The 24,633-nt window shown below is 57.4% G+C and overlaps 1 protein-coding gene and 2 long non-coding RNA genes across 8 annotated transcripts in view; 2 read left to right on the top strand and 1 right to left on the bottom strand.

Moving 5' to 3' along the window:
• SLC22A23 (solute carrier family 22 member 23) overlaps positions 1-24,633 on the bottom strand; it is a 169,272-nt gene that overhangs the window by 15,059 nt on the left and 129,580 nt on the right. For all 6 annotated transcript variants that reach the window (XM_008274277.4, XM_070074476.1, XM_070074478.1 and 3 more), the window contains exons 5-6: positions 9,586-9,713; positions 1,713-1,815 (exon numbers count right to left, since the gene is read on the bottom strand). In XM_008274277.4, coding sequence (XP_008272499.2) covers positions 1,713-1,815; positions 9,586-9,713 — 231 coding nt within the window. The remainder of the gene's footprint in view (positions 1-1,712; positions 1,816-9,585; positions 9,714-24,633) is intronic.
• LOC138849725 (uncharacterized) lies at positions 1,694-2,401 on the top strand. Its single transcript, XR_011388850.1, has 2 exons — positions 1,694-1,833; positions 2,159-2,401. It is a non-coding gene; the product is annotated as an uncharacterized lncRNA (long non-coding RNA).
• On the top strand, positions 2,474-12,953 carry LOC138849726 (uncharacterized). The gene is made up of 2 exons (XR_011388851.1): positions 2,474-6,254; positions 9,875-12,953. It is a non-coding gene; the product is annotated as an uncharacterized lncRNA (long non-coding RNA).

The following is a 24,633-nucleotide window of genomic DNA, read 5'->3' as shown; positions in this document are numbered from 1 at the left end:
GCGAGCGAGCTAACTCCACAGGGAACGGAGGCATGCCGGCACCGTATGTGAACCCGTGACGGAATAAAACACAGCTCATTTGATCCCAGGACTGCGTGGTCAAAGCTACGGGCGTGCCCATTTCACAGATGGGCCAACAGACAGAGCGGCAGCTTGCGTGGGGCTCTCAGCTGGTCAGATCAGACACGACGGCTGAGACACAGGGCCCGCTGGGTGTCTGCCTCTTCTTTGGGCACTAGGGTTCTGGGAACTTGGGGACTTATCCCGAGAACTGCCGTGGTTCACCCAGCGCGGCCTGGAGAAGCCGGGCCAAAGGACAGCTGGTCTGCAGGGGACTTTGTCTCAATTCTGAACCCGTTCCCGTGTCTGTGCACCCACTGGGAAAGTGTGTGTCCACCCCATAGAGCAGGAATGAGCGCGTGTCGCTCCTGGGCGGCTGAGGACGCCCACATCTGGCAGCATGTCCACAGCACTGCCGGAGCCCGTTCCTTACGTGAGCTCTGGTGTCCGTCCCAGAGCTAAAAATTCCCACCTCCCTGCTGCGGGCTCCTGCTTCACAGAGACCAAAGGGCTTTTCGCCCAAGGTCAGGTGGGACAGACCCCGCCCCCTGCAGGAGGAAGCCACCCCTGGCTGCAGCTCCACTGGGTGGTGGTGGTGGGGGGGTCCCCTGCAGAGGCTGCAGGTGCAGCCGTTTCTGATCTAGCGGTTGGTTCGGCTCGGGTGGTCTTCCCGCTCAAGGCAATCTCCCCTGCTTTGCTCTGGCCCAGACGAGGTAGGAAGACCACAGCAGGTCATTCTGAGAAACCCCTGCCCCCCAGGACCTCGGAGGCAGAGGCTGTAGGCCTGGCCGCTCGCCGGCCCGGGCCTCGTGCCCCCGCCTGCAGGGTGGGGTGCGCGTCAGATGCCCGCTGTCTTACGGCTTTGGCACTCAGCCCCTGCAGCCTCCCAGAGGAAGCTGAGGCTGCAGCCCTGGCACAGAGAACGGATCGAGAGGAGCTGCTCTGACAAAGCCGTGGTGCCCTGACTGTCCCTGCGGGCAGCCCTGACACCTGCCACGAGCAGGTGTGAAACCCCCATGTGCCCTCCGACCCTGCGCACTAGGGCAAGGGCAGGCCGACCAAGCCGTGAGTGGGGACAAGAGTGACCTTCCAGGTGTACACTGAACAAAAAGGTGCAGGTGCAATGGAGCCACAGGGCCCAGCAGGCTGCGGGCACAGCATGGGAGGGGGCTCTCGGAGAGCATCTGGGCCTTACAGCTGCCCGGGGGTTAGGACCTCTGGCTACAGTGGGGGAGGGGCGGGGCTGGTTTCAGGCCGGGGGTGCAGCTGCTGGTAGCCCGTTGGTCTCAGATCTGCTGAGACGGCTCGGGAATCCTGCACAGAGCACCTGGTCCCCTGCTACCTAAGAGGCAGATGCCGAGGAAGCTCCGGTCACAGGCTCCATGCCAACCGGGCCAGTGAGACCGCCGGGAAGCGGTGCTGCACCAGGGACGCACACCTGCAGGGCTGAGATCCAGCCGCCGGCCACGCCGGGAGGCTGAGCGCTGGGCAGTGCAGGGTGCAAGAGGGCCAGGAGGCCCGGCTGGAGCAGCATCTTCTAGCCCTGTCTCCCACGCTCCCTGCCCCCCCAGCAGAGAGCAGGAGAGAGGCCCTGCCAGGCTCGGGCTGCAGAGGCGGCCCCCGCTGCCCCACCCCTGGCTCCTGGGACTCACGAGTTCACACACAGGACCACGATGTTCTTCCACAGGTTCCGGGTCCCCACCACCTTCACGATGCACACCTTCTTGGGCCGCCGGGACAGCTCCTTCTCCAGCTCTGCGAGGGAAAAACCTCGTGAGTCCTGGGCGGGGCACTGGCGAGGACCCGGGAGAGGCCGCAGGCACCGCCCTGCGCCCCAGTTCAGCATGTGCCGAGGGGAGCGCGTCGTCTTATTCCCTTCAAGCCAGGTGATGGGGTCCAGGCCCTCGGGAATGAGATGCACCCACGAGGCTCCAACTTGGCAGTTCAAATTGCCCAGGAGCCCACGGAGCCAGAGAACACACCATGGAGGTTTCCATGGCAACTCTGGGGAAGCAGCAGGGGTCACACGGATACACAAAAGATGTGGGCACTGAGTAGATGCTGGGCCAATCACAACAAACGGTTCTTGTCCTTACAGTGCCCGCACCATCTGCGCACCTGCAGTTGCGCCCAGAGAGCCAGACACTCACAGTCCCCTTAACCGTGTGGCGCAGGACTTCCCGCGACTGCAACTCTGCCACTGCTCCGGGCACACAAATCTTTGCAAGGCAAACAAATGAATAGGAATGCATGTACGTGTGCACCATGCGTGTGTGTGCATGTGTGAGGGCTCTTGGCCAAGTTAAGGCAAAATGGAATTAAAGGCATGAGTCTACTGTGATGCACAGTGTTTGGAAATCAATGTGTAGTTTTCTCATAATACACATTTCTCATGATTCCAGAAAAAAAATCTCTGCATCAAAATGAACTCATACCTCTTGTTTCTTTTTTCTATGAACTTTATTTTTTAAAATAATTTATTTTTTGTAAAGCAGAGTTACAGAGAGATGGATATATCTATATCGATATATATCTCAAGAGAGAGAGAGAGAGAGAGAGACAGACAGATTGATTTTCCATCTGCTGGTTCACCCCCCAGATGGCTGCAATGGCCAGGGCTGGGCCAGGCTGAAACCAGGAGCCAGGAACTCCACCTGGGTCCCCGACATGGTGGCAAGGACACAAGGACTTGGGCCATCTTCTGCTGCTTTTCCAGGCACATTAACAGGGAGTGGGATAGGGAACAGAACAACCAGGACTCGCGTGGTGCTCACGGGGGAAGCAGGCAGCGGTTTACCCCTCTGCACCACAATGCCCCCCCGCCATGAAGCCCCCCCACATGTGTGCTTTAGTTAACAGACAGGTGTTTGGGAGCTGAGCAAGACGGACCAGGTTTTGGCTCAAAGGGACGTGAGCAGCGATGCAGTTATGAGACCGGGAGCCCCGTGAGGTCAGGTAGCGGTGACCCCATTCTCAACAGTGGGGTCTCGCTGACCAGGCTGACGTCCCAGTGCTGGTGCGGCAACCCGACGAGACGGCGCCTCCGCCCCTAGGAGCTGTGCGTCACGGCAGCATGAGCGGCAGCGCGGCCCCCTCGGCCGTCCGGTCCCCTCCCTGCTCCGGAGCCGGGGGCCTGTCTGTTTGGGAACCGGGAAAGCCAGCGGAGACTGCACACCCCAGCTGGGGGCAGGGCTCCTCAAGACCGCCCAGCCCCAGACGGCAGGGACGACTGAGACACCAGCGCAAATGGTCGCAGAGAGCTGCCTGCCTGGTGCGAGCCGGGACGGGGTCAGACACAGTTCAAACCTAGAAAATTCCAGAAAATTCCAGAAACAGACAGTGCATGGATGAGCAGGGGACCCATGCCAGTTTGACGAGCGTATGGTGGTCAAATCAGACATCAGCAGTGGGGGGAATAAAGTGGAGGGGAGGAGGCACGCAAGAGTTCTGTGCTGTCTCAGCAGCTTCCACAGAAACTTAAATACCCCCGAAATAAACAGTTTACTTAGAACAAAGAAAGGGGCGGGGAGGTCTCTGCCCATCTCCAGAGGCAGCCAGGCGGCCCTCCCGTAGCCACAGGTCCCACAGCCACCGAGCGACCAACTGGGGACGGAAGGGGCCTGGCAAAACAGAGGCTCGCACCTGTGCTGGACAGGTCGCGACCTCCCTCCCCGGTCACTCTTCCCCGAGTGCAGGGTGACGACGTTTATACAGCACTTCCAGTGTGCTGGGTGTTTCCAGGCCTCTAGAGGTGTCCAGCGTACGGGTGGACGCCAGCAGCTCTGTGGACACAGCACCACCTGGCAGAAGGGCCTGGAGCCTCTGTGGTTCTGTCTCAGAGATGCAGAGGGCACCTGCCGGACGCCCGGGAACGACTCTAATCGCCCCAGCAGGGCCCCACCTGTCCCCCGGCACCCACACCCCCGGGGCTGCTCCGGCCCGGGATGCTCCAAGTCCAGCTCTCCCCTTCTGCCTCCGTCCTCACAAACCCTATTCATTGCAGCCTGAGGGACAAAGACTGTGTTTAACCATGGGGGGGTGGGGGCGGCGCTTAGGAATCTGTTATTTAAACAAATTTGGGAGACTCCCTGTCGCCAGGCACAGAAGGGAGGAGGAGAAGGCGTGGGCACCGAGCCAACTGGGCTTCCAGAGCTTTCTCCCCTCTTGTCCTTAGGTGCACAGCTCGAGGCCTGGGCACAGCAGCGTGGCTGGCACTGCAGCTGTCCGTCCGCAGACCCTCTCAGCTCCTGGGTCTCCTAGCCTTCATTTCCCCTCTGATCTGAGTTACGGTTGAAAAGCTGAGCACAGTCGTGAAGACTTGGGTGCCAGGAGATTTTGTCCGTGTGTGTGACATCACATTTTAAATAACTTCTAATATGATATGCTGCTCTGATAAGTATTGTATGCCTAGTTACTATAGCTAATCTCTTAATGGTACTTAACTGATGAACTTTATCATAAATATGGATGTGTGGGAAAAAAATCTAGTACGTAAGGGGTCTGGGACCACCCACGGTTCCAGGCCTCTCCTGGGAAGGCTCCCGCACTGGAAGGGGCGTGGCGTCCTTGCCCGGAGCCCAGCTTCTACTCCGGTCCATGAGACGGAGTGCTGCTGCAGTGACCAGCCATCCTGCCACACCGAGCACGTGTCCCTCTGTCCTCGCCACCAACCCGGGAGGGAAGGGCGGCCTTGCAGACCCCAGGGGCAGGGCACGGCCTCTCCACACCTGGAGAGTCAGCTGCGAGCGCACACCGTGCTCCCGAGGACAGCGAGGGGAGAAGGCAGTGCAGGTGCCCAGGCTTGGAGGCCCAGGGAGTCCGAGTCAGCTTGGGCGGGGGGATGGACTGGCTCAACAGTGCTGACGTGTGAGTGGGCGGTTGGAGAGCACCCGTTAGTGAGATGCAAGCCAGGACAAGACAGGCATTCAATCCCGGTCTCCCACAGGACGGGCAGGTTCTCAGATACCTGCGCCACCACCCACTGCCTCCAGGGCGTGCGTTATCCATAGGAAGCTGGATCAGACGTGGAGTTGCTGGGGCAGCAACCAGGCTCTCCGACACGGGTGCAGGGCTGTGACTGCCGTCTGTGCACCCACCCCTCCAGCCATATTTTGATAGCACCCAGCCAGGCTGATCTCTGCCATCTCTGCACAGTGCACGTGGCTCCCCGCAGCGGATGCCACGGACACGAGGAGCAGCGACTGTGAGGAGCCAGGACCCAGGCTGGCCTGCTGGGGCCGAGTCTGCTCTCTCCCTGGTGTGTTACCTAGTGCTGGGAAGGCTGGGGGTGCCTGATCCGCAGATGTCGCTGTTACCTCCAGCTCTGGACAGACCAACAAGACAGGGAGCGGAGGGCACACCCTGGCTTGGTGGCTGCTAAGGTCGGGAACCTCCCCCCCCCCCCCAGGGCCTGTGAGTGGACAGCTGGAGGGTGAGGACCCAGGACACCTGCCTGCTGCACACGCTTCCTCTCCGTGGTAGGAAGGGCAGCCCCCTTGCCCTCTCTCCCTGGGGGCTGTCTTTGCATTAACAGCGTGATGCTCCCCTGGGGGAGCCCTGGGAATGGGGACTTTGTTCCCCAACACTTTGATGTGGATTAAGTGTATGGAATGTGGTATCTGCTCCCACCACATGTCTCACTCCCCCAGGGCTCTCTGCTAGCCGTACTGTTACTAGGGGTTGGGAGTGCGCGCTCAGCCTGGCGGCTAAGGCGCCTGCATTGCACACGTGAGTGCCTGGTTTGATTCCTGCCTCCGGCTCCTAATTCCAGTTTCCTGCTAATACAGATCCTGGGAGGCGGTGATGGTGCTCAAATAATTGGGTCCAGACCCGGACTGTGTTCCTGGCTCCTGGCTCCTGGCTCCAGCTTCGGCCTCTCCCTGGCTGTTGTGGGCATTTGGGGAGCAAACTAGTAGACTGGAGCACACACACCTCTCTCTCTCTAGCTCTCAAAGAAAAAAGCTAGGGGCTGAGTCCTTCTCTAACGTGAGCTTCTCTTGGTATAGGAGTGGGCTGCAAACCATGTGTTCACATCTGGGACCAGCCGGGCTTCTACTCCTGCTATCAATGTGCAGAAGCGTGCGAGCTGTGACCCCGGGAGGGGAGCTGTCAGTACTTGGCCACGTCACGTGACCGTAAGGCTGTCAGACGGATGCTGTGAGAATGACACTTGGGCACACATCCAAGCATCTAAAGTAAGTCAGCTGTGCACGCTACGGGAACAGAGACGCCCAAAGATTAAAACAAAGACGGTGCTCAGGGAGAAAGGGGGATGGAATGTTTTGGAAAGCCGGGCTTTGCTCGGGTACATCCAGGGTTAGGATGGCAATGTCAGGGGCTCACGTGGCCCCTCCACCCCACACATATGGCGGCCAAGCTTGCAGCCCTGCAGGGCGACAGGCACCAGCAGGGAGCCACCCAGCCCTGGGTTACCGCTGGGAGGCTGGGACGTGGGCAGGACCACATCTAACTGGAGGGCCGACTCGGGCCAAGCGGGCAGAGGCCAGGCCTTGAATGTGGAAGGCCCTGCCCTGAGGTAGAGCACTGTGCGTTCTGCAGACCACGGCAGGGCTGGGTGTCTGGGTGGGGGAGGGAAGGCAGAGATCAGACGGGGTCTCCAAGGCAGTGTGGAGGGGCTGGGGCCTGTTCTAGAGACCCTGGGAGGCCCCTGGGGAGTCCGCAGTGGCTCTGATGCGATCAGTGCCCGTCTGGTCTGGCTGCAGAGGAGAAGGGACACAGCGGGAGGGGCAGAGCAGCTGCACAGCTGAGGGTCAGGGAGTGGCAGGGCACAAGGTCAAGTGCGGGCGGTGCTGCGGCACAGGGAGTTAAGACACTGCCTGCAGCGCCGGCATCCTCTATGGGCCGCTCCACTTCCGATCCAGCTCCCTGCTAATGCGCCTGGGAAAGCAGTGGAAGACGGCCCACGTGCTTGGGCCCCTGCACCCACCCTGGCTCCTTACTTCGACCTGGCCCAGCCCTGGCCCTTGTGGCCATCTGGGGAGCGAACCAGCAGATGGAAGATCTCCCTCTGTCTCTGTGTCTCCCTGTAACTCTGCCTTAAAAAAAAATAAGTCTTTAAATAGAGACAGACACTGGTGCCAGCAGGGCTCTGGATGAGGCCTGGAAGAGAACTTGAGGCTCAAGGCAAGTCTGGGAGCGGTGCCTCTGGAGCGCCAGGCGGTTCCGTCAGCTGCCAGCTGTCACTCACGCACCTGGCAGGGGGAGGGTTACAGGCACAGGTGCAGTGAGCACCCTGCGGAGCAGCCCAACGCCTGCTCTCTTTGCTGAATCACACATCCCGGCCACCTCTCGCCCGGCCTGAGGCCTGGGACACTGGGACGGAAATACACACCAGCAAAACTCATGTGCAAAGACATGGGCCAAAAAAAAAAAAAAAAAAAGATTTAATACCAACTGCCAAAAATAGCAAGGCAATGAATCAGTGTAATGAGGACTGAGAAAACAAGCTCTTTTCTCTCTCTCTCTCTCTCCCAGACACTATTTTAACCGGCAAGCAGCAGAGTGATGATTTAATTAGGGAGAGGCCGGAAACAAATGGTGCCCTGAGACTTCAGCGATTCACCTGTTAATGAAGGGGCCCTGGGGAGCTGGACAAGCTCTCTGAATGCCCGCAAGGAGCAAAGGTGGCCCCGAGGAGGCCGCTGAATCGGTGACCCCTTCCCCGGCATCCCGGCCCCGGGCCTCCTCCCTCTCTCATGTCTGCAGGGCTTTGTGCATCCAGGTCTCAGGTCTCAGGTCAGCGCCCCCGCCCCCCCCCCCCCCCCCAGCCCTCTGCACACAGTGAGCACTCGAAGGCCCTGGCCCACGGCACTGTCATGAAGACACACGGTCACCATCAGAGCTCTTAGGACCAGATGTGCACATCGCTTGGGAAGGCGACTGACCTCTGAGCACCGTGTGGGGCCCTGTTTCCTGTCCTTGCAGAAGAAGGGACCACACACGCCATCTGCAAGCGCCCCACGCCCTTTGGGTGAGACCTGGCTGCTGCCCTCGTCTGCGCCAGGCAGGCGAGGGCGTTGGGGTTCCCCTGAGCCCACCCTGGGCTGCAGGTGGTGCCAGGCCAGCACGGCTGCTCCCCTGCTGCAGCACCTGGGGCAGCCCAGGTCACCTCACTCAGGGTCAGAGAGGCAGGTGGGCCCCCTGCTCCAGGCGCGGCTTCCCCCACAGGGCACGTCCTCAGGCCAGGCCCAGGTCCCAGCTCCCTCTTGCCCCTCAAATCAGGCTCCCCCAGCCATTCTGATGGTGCCTGCACCCCACGACCGCTGCCTGGCCAGCTCGCTGCTCCAGGCACAGGGCACACCCAACTGTTCCCGGCTTGCCGCTCGCCCCCCGTGCCCCGCTCGCACCACGAGAGCAAGGCCTGCCCTCTCTGCTGTTTGGTCAGTATCCGCTGCGTGAAGGACGGATGGATCCTCATCGCAAGACTTTCTCATCACGGAGGGGGAGGGGGTGGGAGAAGGCTGGGGTGGGGGGGACGGGCACTCTCTCTGGGACAAGGGCTCACGGGTCTCTTTCTCAGTGAACTGTATAACAATGGTCTCTGCCAGGTCTTCAGGTGAGGGTAGCGGGTCAGGGCTTTGGGTGGCCCAGCGGCTGCTGTGTCACTCTCTCTTCTGAACTTACTACAAATGCGTGTTCTGGGGCCGGCGATATGGAACAGCTGACGCCCTGTGGGTGCCAGTTCGAGTCCCGGCTGCTCCCTGCTAATGCGCCGGGGAGAGCAGCAGCAGATGGCCCAAGCCCTTGGGCCCCTGCACCCTTGTGGGAGGCAGAATGGAGTTCCACACTCCAGGCTTCAGCCTCACCCAGCCCTGGCCTTTGTGGCCATTTGGGGAGTGAATCAGTGGACGGACGATATCTCTGTGTCTCCCTCTCTCTCTCATTTTGCCTTGCAAATAAATACATTTTTTTAAATGCATGTTCTCAGGGCTCATCCCAAATCTCAGACCCTCTGGTCTAGGGAGGAGCCCTTGGGCACCAGCCACTCCTGGTGAGACCTGTGCACCCCCAGCTCAACAGCCCTGCCTTCACTGTGCAATGCACCTGAGAATCAGGAATTCTGGGGGCCAGAACCACCACACAGTTCATTTTTCCAGTTTTCAATCGCTCTACAAATAGGGCATGGCCACAAGCAGACAGGGCTGGGATGTGGGTCACACTCGGGAACACACGGGTGGTGACAGCCACCTGCACCTGCAGCTCACACCTGGAGGCCTTTAACCTGGCAGGTGGGCAGGCCAGGCAGGTGCACAGCCAAACCCATCTGTGGAGAGCAGGTGTCAGTGAGACTCAGGCCTTGTCCTGGATTTGGACAGGTGTTGACCTTGAACAAACCAACACTTGGAAACTGGAGACAATGCCAACTCATTCTGACTCCTAGACTTCAGCTGTGACTGTTGCCCATAGAAAGACCAAGAGTTCACAGGGAAACCACCCGCTCTGACACCTCTGGGTCGGCGAGAGGGGCTCAGCCTCCAGGGACCACCCCGCCCCCAGTGCACTCACCGGGCATCACGCCCTTGATGTCGCTCTCCGGGCTCATGCAGTTCTTCTGGGTGAAGTGCAGGATCAGCTTCTTTGCAGCCTCAAACTGCTGCGTGGCCATCAGCCACCGGAGAGACTCGGGGAATATCCTGCCAAGACACAAAGGGACTGTGAGCGCCTCCCCTCTGTGGGCTCCGGGGCAGGTGGTGCCCGTCCGCACCCATGGGCTCTGGGGGGCTCAGGAGGGCTCAGCGGGATGGAGACTCAGGGCCTGGGGACGCTTCCAATTCTTTTTTTTTTTTTTTTCAAGGGTAAAACTCAAGGCTTAAAAATAAAGTGGCAGACAGGAACCAGCGACTGCCTTTCAAACAGCCACGAGTTTCTAAAGCTTGTCTAAATAAGAAGTCCTCAAGTGCTGTACTGTCTTTAATCACAAGATGCAAACACTAATTGGATATTTTAAATTTTAACCTTGCCTCTCATCAAGAGCAACCTTGCGGCCACCCTCTCGGCAGGAGGGCGAAGGCTCCCCCACCCCAGCACCACCTCTCCGCCATGTGGATTTCAGGTTTCCTTAGCAACAGAATCTCTGCTGTTTCCGTGAGCGGGACTCATGCGAGGGGTCCGAGGAGGAGAGAAAACCTCCATCCGTGTTTTGCTGTCAGTCAGTTCTGTCGTGCACTGATGGTGGCATTCCCAAGTCAGAGAATGAGGTGCATCTGGAGAAAGGGTTTACATTTTTGGTTTCCTGTAAAAGCCCTAGTAGTATTTTGGACTTTGTGGTCATGGGGGTCTCTGTGGTGGCTCCCCCCCTCCGCCTTGCAGCCCATCACGCACAGGAGTGGACACACAGGGGAGTGGACGTGGCCACGTGCCAATACAACTGTTCCAGTTATCACCGTGTGGCTTTACTACCCAACCTCCAGGAAGTCCTGACACTGGGTGGAAGCCACTGTCGCCACCTGACACTGCCAAGGCTAAGGATGCTTCAAACGCAGCGTGCAGCTCTCAGGCAGCATCTGTGGTGCTGGGGCCGGCATGACGGCGTCCACCGCTCCTTCCGCCAGGCACACGTTGGAACGTGGGATGGTATGAAGAGGCGGGGTCTGTAGGAGGTTGCTGTCACGAGGGCGCCCCCTCACGAATGGGGTTAGTGTCTCTGCGAAAGTTGAAGGGGGCTGCCTTGCCCCACTCTGCCACGGGAGGGGACACAATAGGGTACTTGGGAAAGTCCATGGGAACATTTGAATTAGAAGGTACGCTGATTTTGCTGCCAAAAAAATAAATAAATAAACGCATGCACACAGGGGGCTTCAAAATGTTCATGGAAAATGTACGCTTTAAGCAAAAGAGCCATCTCATAGGAACAAAGCCTCCCAGACACTGCACCTGCTGGGGCCTTGCTGGGGCGTCTCTGAACCGGGAGCAAGGAATTTCTGTTGTTTGTAAAGCACCCAGGGTCAGGCTCCTCACAGCACCACACACGCTGAGACAGAGGGTAACTTTTATTTCAAAATCACATCCCTCAGGAAGCCTAGGACGGCTGCCTCCCCCTCATCTACCTGAACAAAAGCCGTCTTGCTGTTTCCTGCGGCTGTATTTTACGGGAAGAGCTGGGCATGTCCCCTGGACGAGGTGGCACATTCGGCGGTGTGACCGGACGCTTGGCCCACCCTGGGAGACCTGGGGAGCTGCCGCAGGACTTGAAGCTGCCCTGTGGCGCAGCCATGTGGACAGGCAGGGCGGCCGTGGCAGCAGCCCTGAGGAAGCCCAAGTTTCTATCCATACAGAAACAATGCACATTATCCCAGGTACGCATAGTATACGTATTGCTATATTTTGATAATCAAAGTTAATGCTTATTTTACCGGCCTCTAACTTTTCTTTTTTTTCATTTATCTTTATATATAGAAGATCAATTTAGTATATATTAAGTAAAGATTTCAACAGTTTACACCCACACAGAAACACAAAGTATAAAGTACTGTTTGAGTACTAGTTATAGCATTAATTCACATTGTACAACACATTAAGGACAGAGATCCTGCATGGGGAGTAGGTGCACAGTGACTCCTGTTGTTGATTTAACAACTGACACTCTTGTTTATGGCGTCAGTAATCACCCGAGGCTCTTGTCATGAGCTGCCAAGGCTATGGAAGCCTCTTGAGTTCACAAACTCCGATCTTATTTAGACAAGGCCATAGTCAAAGTGGAAGTTCTCTCCTCCCTTCAGAGAAAGGTACCTCCTTCTTTGATGACCCATTCTTTCCACTGGGATGCTGGGATCTCAGTTGCAGAGATCTTTCTATTTTCCTTCCTTCCTTTTTTTTTTTTTTTTTTTTGCCAGAGAGTCTTGGCTTTCCTTGCCCAAAATACTCTCATGGGCTCTTCAGCCAGATCCGAATGCCTTAAGGGCTAATTCTAAGGCCAGAGTGCTATTTGGGACATCTGCCATTCTATGAGTCTGCTGTGTATCCAGCTTCCCATGATGGCTCATTCTCTCCTTTTTAATTCTATCAGTTAGTATTAGCAGACACTAATCTTGTTTATGTGCTCCCTTTGACTCTTAGTCCTTTCATTATGATCAATTGTGAACTGAAATTGATCACTTTGACTAGTGAGATGGCATTGGTACATGCCACCTTGATGGGATTGAATTGGAATCCCCTGGTATGTTTCTAACTCCACCATTTGGGGCAAGTCAGCTTGAACTTCCAGTCCTCGTCCATATTATTCTGTGTTTCTGACATATTTGGGCTTAGTGTCTTTTCACGGTTTCTTGGGATGGACGCTTATAGGTCACTTATTAATTTTCCTGAATATGTATTTAAGACTTCAACATTTCAGCTATGCGTCGTTAGCTACATCTATGATTTGACTCTAAATATTCTGTGATTTCTGCTAGAATTCTTCCTTACCATTAGCAAAATGTAGCAGAGTTTTGTTCTGACAGCACAGACACCATGTGCAAACACTGCTTTAATCTGACAGTGCAGGTATTTTGCAAGCAGTCTCTGTTGTATTAGAATATAACACATGGGGCTGGCACTGTGGCGCAGCAGGTTACAGCCCTGGCCTGAAATGCCAGCATCCCAAAGGGGCGCCAGTTCTAGTCCCGGCTGCTCCTCTTCTGATCCAGCTCTCTGCTATGGCCTGGGGAAGCAGTGGAAGATGATGCAAGTCCCTGGGCCCCTGAACCCATATGGGAGACCCGGAGGAAGCTCCTGGCTCCTGGCTTCGGATCAGTGCAGCTGCAGCTGTTGCAGCCAGCTGGGGAGTGAACCAGCAGATGGAAGACCTCTCTCCCTCTGCCTCTACCTCTCTCTGTAACTTTCAAATAAATAAATTAAAAAAAATTTAAAATAAAGAATATAACACATAACATGAAGATCGTGCCCTTCTGAAATAATTAAGAATTACTTATGTTGAATATATGCTAACTCCTTTACAGGTTTGTATGTAAACAAACTCTCCAGCAGGGGCTGGATTTCAACCCTGGAAATCATAAATGAGTGGTGCCTTGCAGGGGAGGAACAAGGCGCGGAGGAGGCAGAAGCAGGGGAGGGGCCGAGCGAGGACACCCGTGTCCCCTGCCCCGGCCACCTCAGGTCCTGCGTCCTCAAGCTCCGACCGCAGGGTGGCAGCTCCCCGGGGTGTGCCCACCGCGCTCACTATTGCGCCCTGGCGGGTGGGCGATGAGCGGCAGCTCAGGCCAAACGGAACGCGGCTGGGTGGGGGGTGTGTGAGCCGTATCGTTCTGTCTTCCAGAGCCCTGCGCTTAGCACACGAAGCAGACGGTTCTGCCGCTGGGATTCCAGCAGCCTGGGCGTCGGCTCCGGCCAGGGCAGAAGGCGCCCACCGCTCCTCAGTGCCCTTTGCAAGGTTCTCCTCTTCCAGGTTTCAAAGCCACAGGCAGAGACCCGGCGGCAGGTGGAGCCTGGCGTGCAGCCCCATAGGCTGGCGCCCCCAAGTGGCCAGGCAGCCACTCTGCAGCTGGTCTTTGTCACCCCTATACTGGGGCTCAGGACGCCAGAGTTTGGATAACTAATAACTGACAACCGCGATATAAAATCCCCCAAAGAGACTGCGAGCAAGCTCCTCTCTAGAGAATGTTCCAGAATTGCAGGGAAAAGGTGGAGCAAGGCCCGGTGGGGTCTCGGGTTTTAGGAAGTGAGTGGGGGCCTCTGTTGGAGCTCACGCCTTCCACTGGGCCGCCCAGCTGCTTTTTCCAGGGGGTCTGCTCATCGTCAGCACAGCTCCATCTCACATCACTCTGCTGACTGACATCTGGGAGGCCAGAGGGTGCACGGATCTGAATTCACTGCAGGGTCACAGAGGCTCGCTGGCGTGCTGGCCCTGGAGAAAGCCCAGGAGTGGCTGCTGGAGTCTGGATAGTGTGCGGTGCGGCCACATGACGGAACTGAATGCAGTCTCCCCGGGCAAGCACATAATGCAATAATGTCCCACAAATTAAAGAGCCAGCCAGCGGCGCAGGACCGGGGAGGAGGCTGAGAGATCGATTGCCTTCGCAGAAAATTAAAAGGTCCAGGAGGCAGCTGGAGACCTCCGCCCCACGCACCCTTGCAGGTGACGGCTGAGAGGTGACCTTGGGGACGACTTCTGCAAGCGCCGAAGTGACCGGCTGTAAAAGCCACAGCAGCTTTCTGGGTGGATGGGGCTGTGGCCAGGATGCTTTTGGTTGGCTTTTCCCATCTTTGTAGCTGTTATCACACACACAGGTAAGCAAGAGGAATTTTATTCATGGGGTGAGATGGAGGCAGGTAACCCCTTCATTACATGGTGTGCTATTACACCCCCATTTCACAGATAGGAAAAGCGAGGTGAAGGAAGTTCAAGTATGTGGCCCCAGGATGTGAATCCTCATCATCTCGACAGATTTTCGGGTGAGGAAGACTTGGGTCTTGACTTTCCCACCTGACAAGCTGGGTGCTCACAGATTCCCACAGGACTTCTGCAGGGAGCATGGGGGCAAAGCCAAAGGTCTCCGTTCCTCCTGCACAAGTCGCAGTCCCTGTGCAGAAAGCAGGGAACGGCAAGGAGGGCTCTCAGATGCAGAGCGGGGAAGGCATTGTGCCCGTGCTGCTCAGGACAGGACGCACCCAGCACGTGGCAGGAGGAGGCAGAAGTGTGCTGTGTGCACCCAAGACAGATCCCCACTGACCACATACAGCCGCTTCCCAGCCAGCGCGACCTGGAGTCCAGCCCGGTGCTGATACAGCCAGGGAGGGCACGGCTGGTCTTTGGGTCTGCGTGGGGTACAGGGAGGGCACGGCTGGTCTTTGGGTCTGCGTGGGGTACAGGGAGGGCACGGCTGGTCTTTGGGTCTGTGCGGGGTGCTTGCTGGTTGGCAGGTGTCACTGAGACACCTGCTAGCGTGCTGTGAGCGCACCCTGCAGGTGGCACGCAGAAGTGCTGGGCCCAGCATCGGTGGCACTGGCCAGCTTATCAGCAAGTCAAGATTGGGCACATGACCCACACTCTCAGTGGCACACCCAGGCAGCTGCCCTCCGCGGGCTCTGGGTCTGGCCTCTGACCCATCAGAGCGCCCTGGAGGATGGTGGGATGGGGGCTCTTTCCTCTTGATGGTAACACACAGAAGGGACCTGTGGCCCTACGGCCAACGGTGGCTGCACCTGTGCCCCGTTCAAAAGCACATTTAGGAGCCCCACAGCCCCTCACCACTCCCAGAATCCAGAACCTTTTCACTGAGCTCGAGATGAAACTCGAACTGGCCTGAGCCCAGTGCAGGCAGAACTTGACCTGTGTGTGAGGGGGCCTGGCTGCCACCCATCACTCCTCGCATGCGTCTGATGGCTGAGGGTGGCTGCAGCTCCTGGCGGGGGCTCGGCACCATTCGGCATTTCAGGTAAGCCCCCGGGCAAGCAGGACCAGAGCACCCACAGCATGGGGCCAGGAAGATGGAGCCCCCCACCCCTGCAGAGCACGGCGCCCCTCCCCTTCCTGTCCCAGCACGTCCCAGGTGGGAGAATCACCAGGGAGTCAGAGCTGAAGAGGCCGGGACCAAAGAGGTTGGCTATGGCATTAATGCTTGATTAAGCAAATCAGAGATAAATCCATTCTCTACTCCGGAGCTAAAGGTTACAGACTGTCCCTGGTGGGTGGATAAGCAAGGAGAGGGAGACACCCACAATGGGCGGGCTATTTCTCAGGGCCGTCCGCTCCAAGCCAGGCTGCCACCTGGGAGAGCCTGGAGGACGTCCCGCTCAGGGAGAAGGGCCGGTCATGGGGGGACAGACGCTGCTGGCTCCACTTCTGTAGGGTGTGCGGCGCGGCCAGTCACACAGGGACACACAGGAGTAGCCTGGGGTTCTGCAGGGCGGGGGGACGGTGGGGGGAGGATGTCTACTTAGAGCGCAGAGCCTCAGTGTTTGCAAGATGAGATCTTGGGGCTGGCTGCTCGTGACGCCTGCACCCCAGGGTGGCTCAGCTGCTGAGCCGTGCACTTGAAACGGGTAAATGCTCTATGCATTTTGTCACACCCAAAAATTACATTAGATATCGGAGAAAGCACCCCTGACCTCTGACCCCGGCCCCTGCAGCGCGAGCCCCGGTGTGCATCCTTGCAAAGTGCACTCATGGCACACACACATGCACACCCTGGCACTGCTCGGCCCACCCTGCAAGCCACACACGTGCCCCCCAGCGCCTGGGTGTCGTGTGCCATGGCTTGCAGCCTTTGGCTGGGACAGAGGCACGTTGACTTCCCGCCTGGGAGCTGAGGACAGGAACGCAGGGCCACGGGGCCTCACAGCAGCCAGGCTGGACTACAGCATTGCCCAGCCCACACAACCTCACAGAGCCCCTTCCCTTACCCCGCTGTGGCTTCCATGAGCACAGACAAAGCCATGGACCAGAGACTCAGCCAAAGGGGCCTGGAAACCCAGGGGTCACACGGTCCATCCACTGCCTCACAGACGAGCCCTCAGGGTCTTGGTTGAATTGAAGTCCAGGTGAGAAAGCCGCCGGCCACCGAGGCTGGGCGGAGGCAGGGGAGAGGGGCAGGGCTGACGGTGGCTGGCACCGCTGCAGGGCGGGGTCCAACGCCAACAAAAGGAGCCAGGATGCGTCAGCCGGCCCTGACGACCGGCGAGGCTGACCTCCTCTCCGGCCCCGGGCTGCCTTCCTTAGCGCTGGTGGTGGCCTCTGCTGGAGCTCCTAAGGCCACCCCTGGATGATGGGTCACCCCCGCCCTGGCCTCACTCTGTCCCTCCACATGGGCTTTGGCCAGCAGCCGGCACTACACACCTGTTACCATGTGCATCTACCACGTGCTGGCTGTCTATAGCTCAGCCCATCATCTCCACGAAGCACACCCACATGCATTTGGGTACATGTGGACACACACACACACACGGACATACATGTGCACACATACTGACACACACGTGTACACAGATGCACTCACTTGTGTAGGTACGCACATGCACACATGCGTGGACACACACATATGTGCGGCACACGTGTGGACACACACACACGTGCACAAGCGGCACAGTGCCTAGCTCCAAGGCTGTAGCGATCCTCAAAATAGCCAGAAACAGTCTCAGCTTCGTGGGGGCAGGGAAGTGACACGGCCGCTTGGAGACCGTGGCCCAGGGCTGGCAGTGCCGGAGGAAAGATGGTGGTGGTGGTGGGGGGCTCGCTGCTCTGGGGCCAGCGGGAGGCAGGAATACCTGAAGCAGCCACATTGACTCCAGGGGTTCCCCGTGTCTCACACAATCTGCACCCTCAGCAGTCAAGAACGGGGTGGCCTCTTCCCAGAGGGCTCCCTAAAAGTCCACGCCACCAGCGAATCCCAAGACGCCGACTGAGAGAACATTTGGATCTCATTTTTAACTGCTCATCCAAATTTTACGATCGAAACATGGCCTGCCATTTTTGTTTCTATGTGCGCTAATCTTTCCCCTAATCCAGGAAACTTGTTAGACAAATGGGATTTGGCCAAAGTGTTTTTTTTTTTTTTTTTTTTTTAAGTTTCCTTAACTGGCAGATAAACTGTAAAGTAATGACTGCAAGTGCATTTAAGCTCCGGAGACTACGTGCTTTCTCAGATTCACCTCTGCACTCTCCTTTCCCAGGTGGCTTTGCTGTGGCTAGAACTGAATGCAGTCTCCCCTGTGGCGTGCAGGGACTCCCACAGCCCTGGCTTCCTCTGAAATGAAGTCTCTGCGTGCAACGTGGTAGCTTCACTCCCTTTGGGGTCAGTGCTGTGGAGTAGTAGGCTGGGCTTCTCTGCCTGCAATGCTGGCATCTCGTAGGGGCGCCAGTTCAAGTCCTGGCTGCTCCACTTCCGATCTAGCTCCCTGCTAATGAGGCTGGGAAAGCAGCAGAGGATGGCCCAAGTACTTGGGCCCCTGCCATTCACGTGGGAGACCTGGAAGAAGCTCCTGGTTCTGGGCTTCAGATGGGCCCAGCTCCAGCCACTGCGGCCATGTGGGGAGTGAACCAAGGTATCCAAGCTCTGTCTGTAATTCTGCATCTTAAACAAATAAATCTTTTCTTTTAAGGAAATAAAACTATTTTAGATGGAGGCAGCATTGTATCCCTCAAGTATATTATAAGTGTGTGGGCACACATGTATTTCAAAAGGTTCATGAAGAGTAGAATTAAAAGGTGAGTGTATTTTGGTGCGTTCTGAAACCCGTGCATAATTTTTCATACCACACATTTTACATGAACCTTTTAAAAATCCCTTCTTATGCACACATTTCAAAATTGTTGGTGACAAAATAAATTTATCTTTTAATTTTGCCACAAATTTTTGAAGTATGTGTGCATGGATTCTTTTTTTAAAAAGATTTATTTTATTTACTTGAAAGACAGAGTTTCAGAGAGAGGTAGAGATAGAGAGAGTCTTCCATCCAACTGGCTCACTCCCCCTAGATGGCTGCAACAGCTGGAGCTGCACCGATCTGAAGCCAGGAGCTGGGAGCTTCCTCCAGGTCTCCCACGCGGGTGCAGGAGCCCAAGGACTTGGGCCATCTTCTGCTGCTTTCCCAGACCACAGCAGAGAGCTGGATCAGAAGAGAAGCAGCTGGGTCTTGAACCGGCGCCCATATGGGATGCCAGTGCTTCAGGTCAGGGAGTTAACCTGCTGTGCCACGGCGCCAGTCCCGTGCACGGATTCTTAAAGGCTCTTTTTAAACATTTTTAACGGAAAGTTTAATTAATTTAAAAAGTTATTTGAAAGGCAGAGGGAAGAGAGAGAGACTGAGACAGGTAGAGAGGGATTTTCCGTCTGTTACTTTGCTCCCCAAATGTCCACAGCAGCCAGGGGTGGGCCACGCTTACACCAAGATAATGGAACTCCATCCTCCCATGTAAGTGGCAGGGACCCAAGTATTTAATCCTTCACCTGCCACCTCGCAGGGTGCACATTAGTGAGAAATTAGAATTGTCAGCAGAGATGGGACTGGAACCAGGCATTCCAACATGGAATGTGGGTGTCCCAAGTGGCATGTTAACCGCTGTGCCAACACCCACCCCTAAAGGGTCTTTTACCATTATTTCAGCAATGACACACAGCAAAATTAATTCATCTACTGACCATATTCTTAATAAGCCCCTACCTGCATACTGATAACCCAGTGATTTTTAAGAAGTATGTCTGTCAATGTCAAACTACATATTAAATTTAAAAAAAAAAGAAGAAGACATAGGAAATTCCCCCGGCAGTGGGTGTCTGGCCCAGTGGCTAAGCCACTGGCTTAGAAGCCCGTATCCCAGATTGGGGCACCCGGTGCAAGTCCTGGCTCCTGCTCCTGCCCCCAGCTTCCTGCTATCGCAGGCCCTGGGAGGCGTCTGCATGCAGCTCCGAGCGGCACAAGCAAACACTCACCAGGCAAGCCTTACCCTACCAGGCACTTGCTTCAAAGTCTCTGCGCCCCACACTCCCCTGCAGGGGTGGTGGGTCGTGGTCAGGAGCGGAAGACGCTGGGAGGGACAGGTGCCCGCCCCACTGCTGCCTGCGGGGAGGCCAGGAGGCAGGGGATCCCAGAAGGCTCCCTCCCGCGGAGCCAGAACACGGCCACCACCAAAGACTCCAGCGAGTGCCTGCATGTGCTCATGTCCCTGCAATGCAGACACGACTCGGCCAGCACCGTCACCACCAGCAGCCCCCTCCCCCGACTTGTGCTTAGAAGGTCAAGGCCATACCTGCTCCACAGGGAACCGGGGCACCCACCCCTCAGGGGCAGCACTTGAACCCTGAACCCACTTTCATTTCACCAGTGGATGGAAGATCTCTGTCTCTTTCAAATCAGCAATTTTTTAAAAAGAAGTGTTCGTTCTTTTTTAAATAATTTATTTTTGGGGAGGCAGAGTTAGAGAGAGAGAGTGGGAAAGAGAGAGAGAGAGGTCTTCTATCTGCTGGTTCACTCCCTAAATGGCCACAACAGCCAAAGCTGGGCTAATCTGGAGCCAGGAGCCCTGGCTGCCTGTCCAGACAGCCCTGAGATGTCCTGGTCTCCCACACAGGTGCAGGGGCCCAAGGACTTGGGCCATCTTCCACTGCTTTCCCAGGCCACAGCAGAGAGCTGGATCAGAAGAGGAGCAGACAGGACATAAACTGGTGCTCATATGGGATAGCTGGCGCTGCAGGCTTTGCCCACTAGGCCACAGCGCCGGCCCCCAGAAGTGTGTGACTATACAATGACTCAGAGGATCACTTCTGGCACTTTTTGAACATTTTTTTTTAATTTAAAAGGCAGAGTGACAGAGAGAAAGAGAGCATCTGTATTGACTGGTTCAGTCCCCAAATGCCTGTAACAGCCAGGGCTGCGCCAGGAGCTCAATCCAGGTCTCCCGCATGGGTGGCAGGGACCCCGCTGCCTCCCAGGGTGCACATTAGCAGAAAACTGAAATCGGAAGTGGAGCTGGGACTAGAACCACGGCGGGGGCCTCAGTGGGGGCTTAACCACGTGCCAAATGCCTGCTCCAGGCATGTCAGGTCCCGGCTTGCCTCGGCAGAGTTTTGGCTCCTCGGGGTCACCGGGCTCAGGGCTCAGTGGCGCCCCCTGAAGCACCACTTTAAACACAGGTGTGACAGCAGCCTCAGGGCCTGGGCACAGTGACTGTCTCACCCACTCCCAAATGACGCTGGTGCTGGTGACCTGGGGGCTGCACTCGGGAACCACGACCCTCATGCCGCTCCATACCGACCTCCCCACCCTTTTGATTGCCTTGGTTTCTCCATCTCTCCCTTTCATACACACACACACACAGACACACACACACACACACAGCTCACAGCTGCCCTTGGAAAAGGGTGTTCCTCTGACAAGCAAACACCACAGGGCGTGTGCCGGCCTGGAAGGAGGCACAGGATGCAAGTGCGACATTCCCTTGCCTTGCCACGTGGCTCCACCACGACAACCTTGCTACCCAGAAAACACTGCCGGAGGATGAGCCGGCACCCTCCCGAGGGCTGAGAGGCTTCTGTGGGGAGCTGGTCTAATAGGTGTGGCTGTCACAGGGCAGCGTTGCAGTGCAGTGGGTTAAGCTGCTGTCTGTGATGCTGGCATCCCATAGGAGCGCAGGATCGAGTCCTGGCTGTTCCACTTCTGATCCAGCTCCCTACTGATGTGCCTGGGAACAGCAGCAGCAGATGGCCCAGGTCCTTGGGCCCCTGCCACCCATGTGGGAGACCCAGATGAAGCTCCTGGCTTCAGCCTGGCTCAGCACTGGCCATTGTGGCCATCTGGGGAGTGAACCAGCAGATGGAAGACCTCTCCCTCTCTACCTCCCTCCCTCCATCCTTTCCTCTATCAAATAAATGGATAAATCTTTAAAAATAATAAATTGCCATTATAGTTGCCCACCAGCACATGCTGGGTATGCAGCAAATGGGCAAACATCAGTGTTACAGAAAACGGTGCACACGCACACCCTTGATGTGCACGGCACAGCATGCTGGTGGCAGGCACTGATGCGTGACAGTGCCTCTGCTGTCCCCTGGAATTCCTCTCCCCCAGTTTCCACACCTCAGACTCCCCCGTGGGGACCTTCTCTGGCGACCTCCCCCTCCCACGCCCCTGCTCTGCAGTGGGTCCCCTGACCTTCCTCCCCACAAAAATGGACCTGGGCCTCAAGTCAGACAGCAGCCAGCGGCTAGGCTGCGCCATCCACGGGCACTCCCGAGCCAGCAAGGCCCTCTGCTCTCACCAAGCCCCACAGCCACTGCGCCTGTAGCCCCCAGAAGGGGCACCTGTTCGCAACTGGTATGACGTGAAAGCAGTGGCCAGCTCCCTCCTCCCACGCCTGCACCTGTCTCCCAGCACCTGACCCCTGCTTACATGCTGCCTTGCACTTGCAGTTTGCACCTTGAATCTTTTCTCCCTACTCGTTTGCTTGCTGGGACCCTGGAAGCATCCCACAGATTCCAGAAAAAGGACCAGATGGGCACAGGAGCTTGTGATGCCCTGTCCTCGGGACCACGGATGTCCAAGCACGAGGATTCCACGGGCATCTCCACGTGGGCCCGGTACCCTGAGGTGCAGAGGGCGGCTCTCAGCATCAGGCCCCTGCAGCCAGCGCTGGACCGCAGCCAGGGTTCATGGCCAAGTGCAAATGCTCACAATCACTCTCCCTTCTGCACGGGCTTCGCGACCCAACAGTCTGCTTCCCCAGCATCCAGGGAGCACACCCGCTCTGTCCTCCTCCCCGCGGCTCCTGCAGCTCCTCCCTCACCTGAGGCCCACGGGAACACAAGGCCCAGCCAGGTAACCGTGTTACAGGCACCCGGGTGACGCCATTACTCTGCTGCAGCGCCGCCACTAGCTGGGGCCCACGTCCATCACCTGTCGCATCTTCCCCATCACCAGGGTCCCTGCCCAGCCTCCTGGCTGGCTTCTCTGCTCCCGGGGCCACTTTCATTCCAGAGCACCCCGCGACCCTGCAGCCGCTGAGGGCTGTGCATGAATCACGCCTCTCTGTTTTCTGATGTTTTGACACGCACAGCCTTGCTGATCCTGCGAAGACTGACCAGCCCAGAGTCGGCGATTTCCTGGGACGCGGAAAGACTCCCCTGGGAGTACACAAGCGAACCCATCAATCCAGAGCCACTTCCTGTCTCGGGCCCTGGCATTCTGAGTCACCTCTCTGCCTGCCCTGCTCACTCCAGGCCCAGGTGTCAGCTGACTGGGGACACTCCTCACACCCATGCCAGCCAACCCCGTCTTCCTGCCTCGCGGCGCTCATGCCACTTCCTGCCGAAGCCCCGGTGAAGGCTCCTGGTGCCTCCCCACCTCGTGGTTCTTGGCAACGGGGAGTGACAGGAGCCCACATGTCGCCCCTTCTGCTGCCCGCCCGCCCTGTCCCTGCGTCTTACAATAGGTGGCAGCAACCAGCCAACCTCCAGGCTCATCCCGGTGGCTCCCCCGCTGCCCACGAGATGGAAACAGAGTCCAAGGACAGCACAGCACTTTGGGCGCCGCCCCTCCCTGGGCCTGCACAGTGTAGACACCCCTGGTCCCCGTCATCGCTGCTGCTCTCGTGCCCTCGTGTGCCCCACTGGGTGCCTGCAGGGTCTCTCCGGGGTCAAAGCCGCCCTCCAGTCAGACTCTGCAGGTGATTCCTCACCCTGGCCAGCACTGGAGCCGCTTGTGTGTGCCTCCGTCCACACCCCACGCAGCAGACCGACAGGCCCTCCTCCCACAGGCCACAGTGCGTCGCCAGCCAGGCCCTGGCCCCTCCTCCTCCCTCTTCCAGAAGCAGCCAGCGTCGCCCGTTTGCCTGGAACACTTTCTCACCCTGAACTCCGCTGTGACTTCCTCCTTCTGGTCTGTCAGGTGTCAGCACGCGGCCTCTGGAGCAGGGCTGTCCTGCCCTGTCCCTGTCACCGCCCTTCGGGGGGCATGTGAGCATGTTACTCACCCATAAGGGTTTAGGGTCTGCAGGCTCCCCGCCTCTCTCCCATCCCTGGGATGGATTTTTCAAGGGGGAGGGACTTGCTCAGCGGCTTGCCTACATAACACTTGGTACCTAGGACAGCACTGGTGCCTACTCAGGAACCATTAGCGGGGGGCTGGTGCTGTGGCGTAGTGGGTAAAGCCACCGCCTGCAGTGCCGGCATCCCACACGCGCACTAGTTCAAGTCCTGGCTGTTCTGCTTCCAATCAAGCTCTCTGCTATGGCCTGGAATAGCAGTAGAAGATGGCCCAAGTCCTTGGGAGACCTGGGAGAAGCTCCTGGCTTCGGATCGGCGCAGCTCCGGCTGTGGCAGCCAATTGGAGAGTGAACCAGTGGATGGAAGACCTCTTTCTCTGCCTCTCCTTCTTTCTCTGTGTAACTCAAATAAATCTTTTTTCCATCCTCTCGGCACGCTCTCTTCCCTGCAGTCTCGGGGTGCCAGCTCTCCAGTCTACAGTTTTTGGCCCTCCCAAGGCCCCCCCAGATCTGTGACTTCTCCTGTGAGCGCATCTTTGGTGAGAACGTTCTTCCCGGTGAGTGGGAGTGGCGAGCGCCTCCACGGCGCCCCGCCTGTGGCCCTGACAGCTCCGGGGGGCTTCGCTGGGCCCCGAGCCCACTGCTCAGCCTTGCGAGTGGCTGCAGTTGGGAGCTCACGGCCACGCGTGGTGCAGATTCTCACGCAGGCAATGATTTCTTCAGGGGTTCCTTCTCTGTGCAGGGGCCCGGGCAGTCGGCCGGCCGTGGGCCGAGTCCTGTGGTGGACAGAGACGTGCCGGTCCTGTAGTCTCTGGATTCTGACTACCAGTTTCACTGCAGGAGCTCAGTTCTCTGTGCCACAGTGGCCTGAGAGTTCGCCTGGCCCCTGGCAGGTGTGCGGCCCAAGTCCCTCGGCTTCTTCCTGGTACAGCCCTGTGGGCCGCCCCACTGCTGCTCCTGCTAGAACTCTCTCCACGGCCCGGGACCTGGGACCTTCCGTTTCTTGCACTGGAGCTCAGCATTATATTTTCTTTTGTTTTTTTATTTGACAGATAGACAGTGAGAGAGAGAGGGAGGGAGGGAGGGAGGGAGGGAGGGAGGGAGAGAGAGAGAGAGAGAGAGAGAGAGAGAGAGAAAGGTCT

Source organism: Oryctolagus cuniculus, chromosome 5 (assembly GCF_964237555.1).
Source record: "Oryctolagus cuniculus chromosome 5, mOryCun1.1, whole genome shotgun sequence".
In the NCBI taxonomy this organism is placed as follows: domain Eukaryota; kingdom Metazoa; phylum Chordata; class Mammalia; order Lagomorpha; family Leporidae; genus Oryctolagus; species Oryctolagus cuniculus.
Note: the sequence above shows the minus strand (reverse complement) of the source record. Positions and strands in the feature narration are given on the sequence as shown.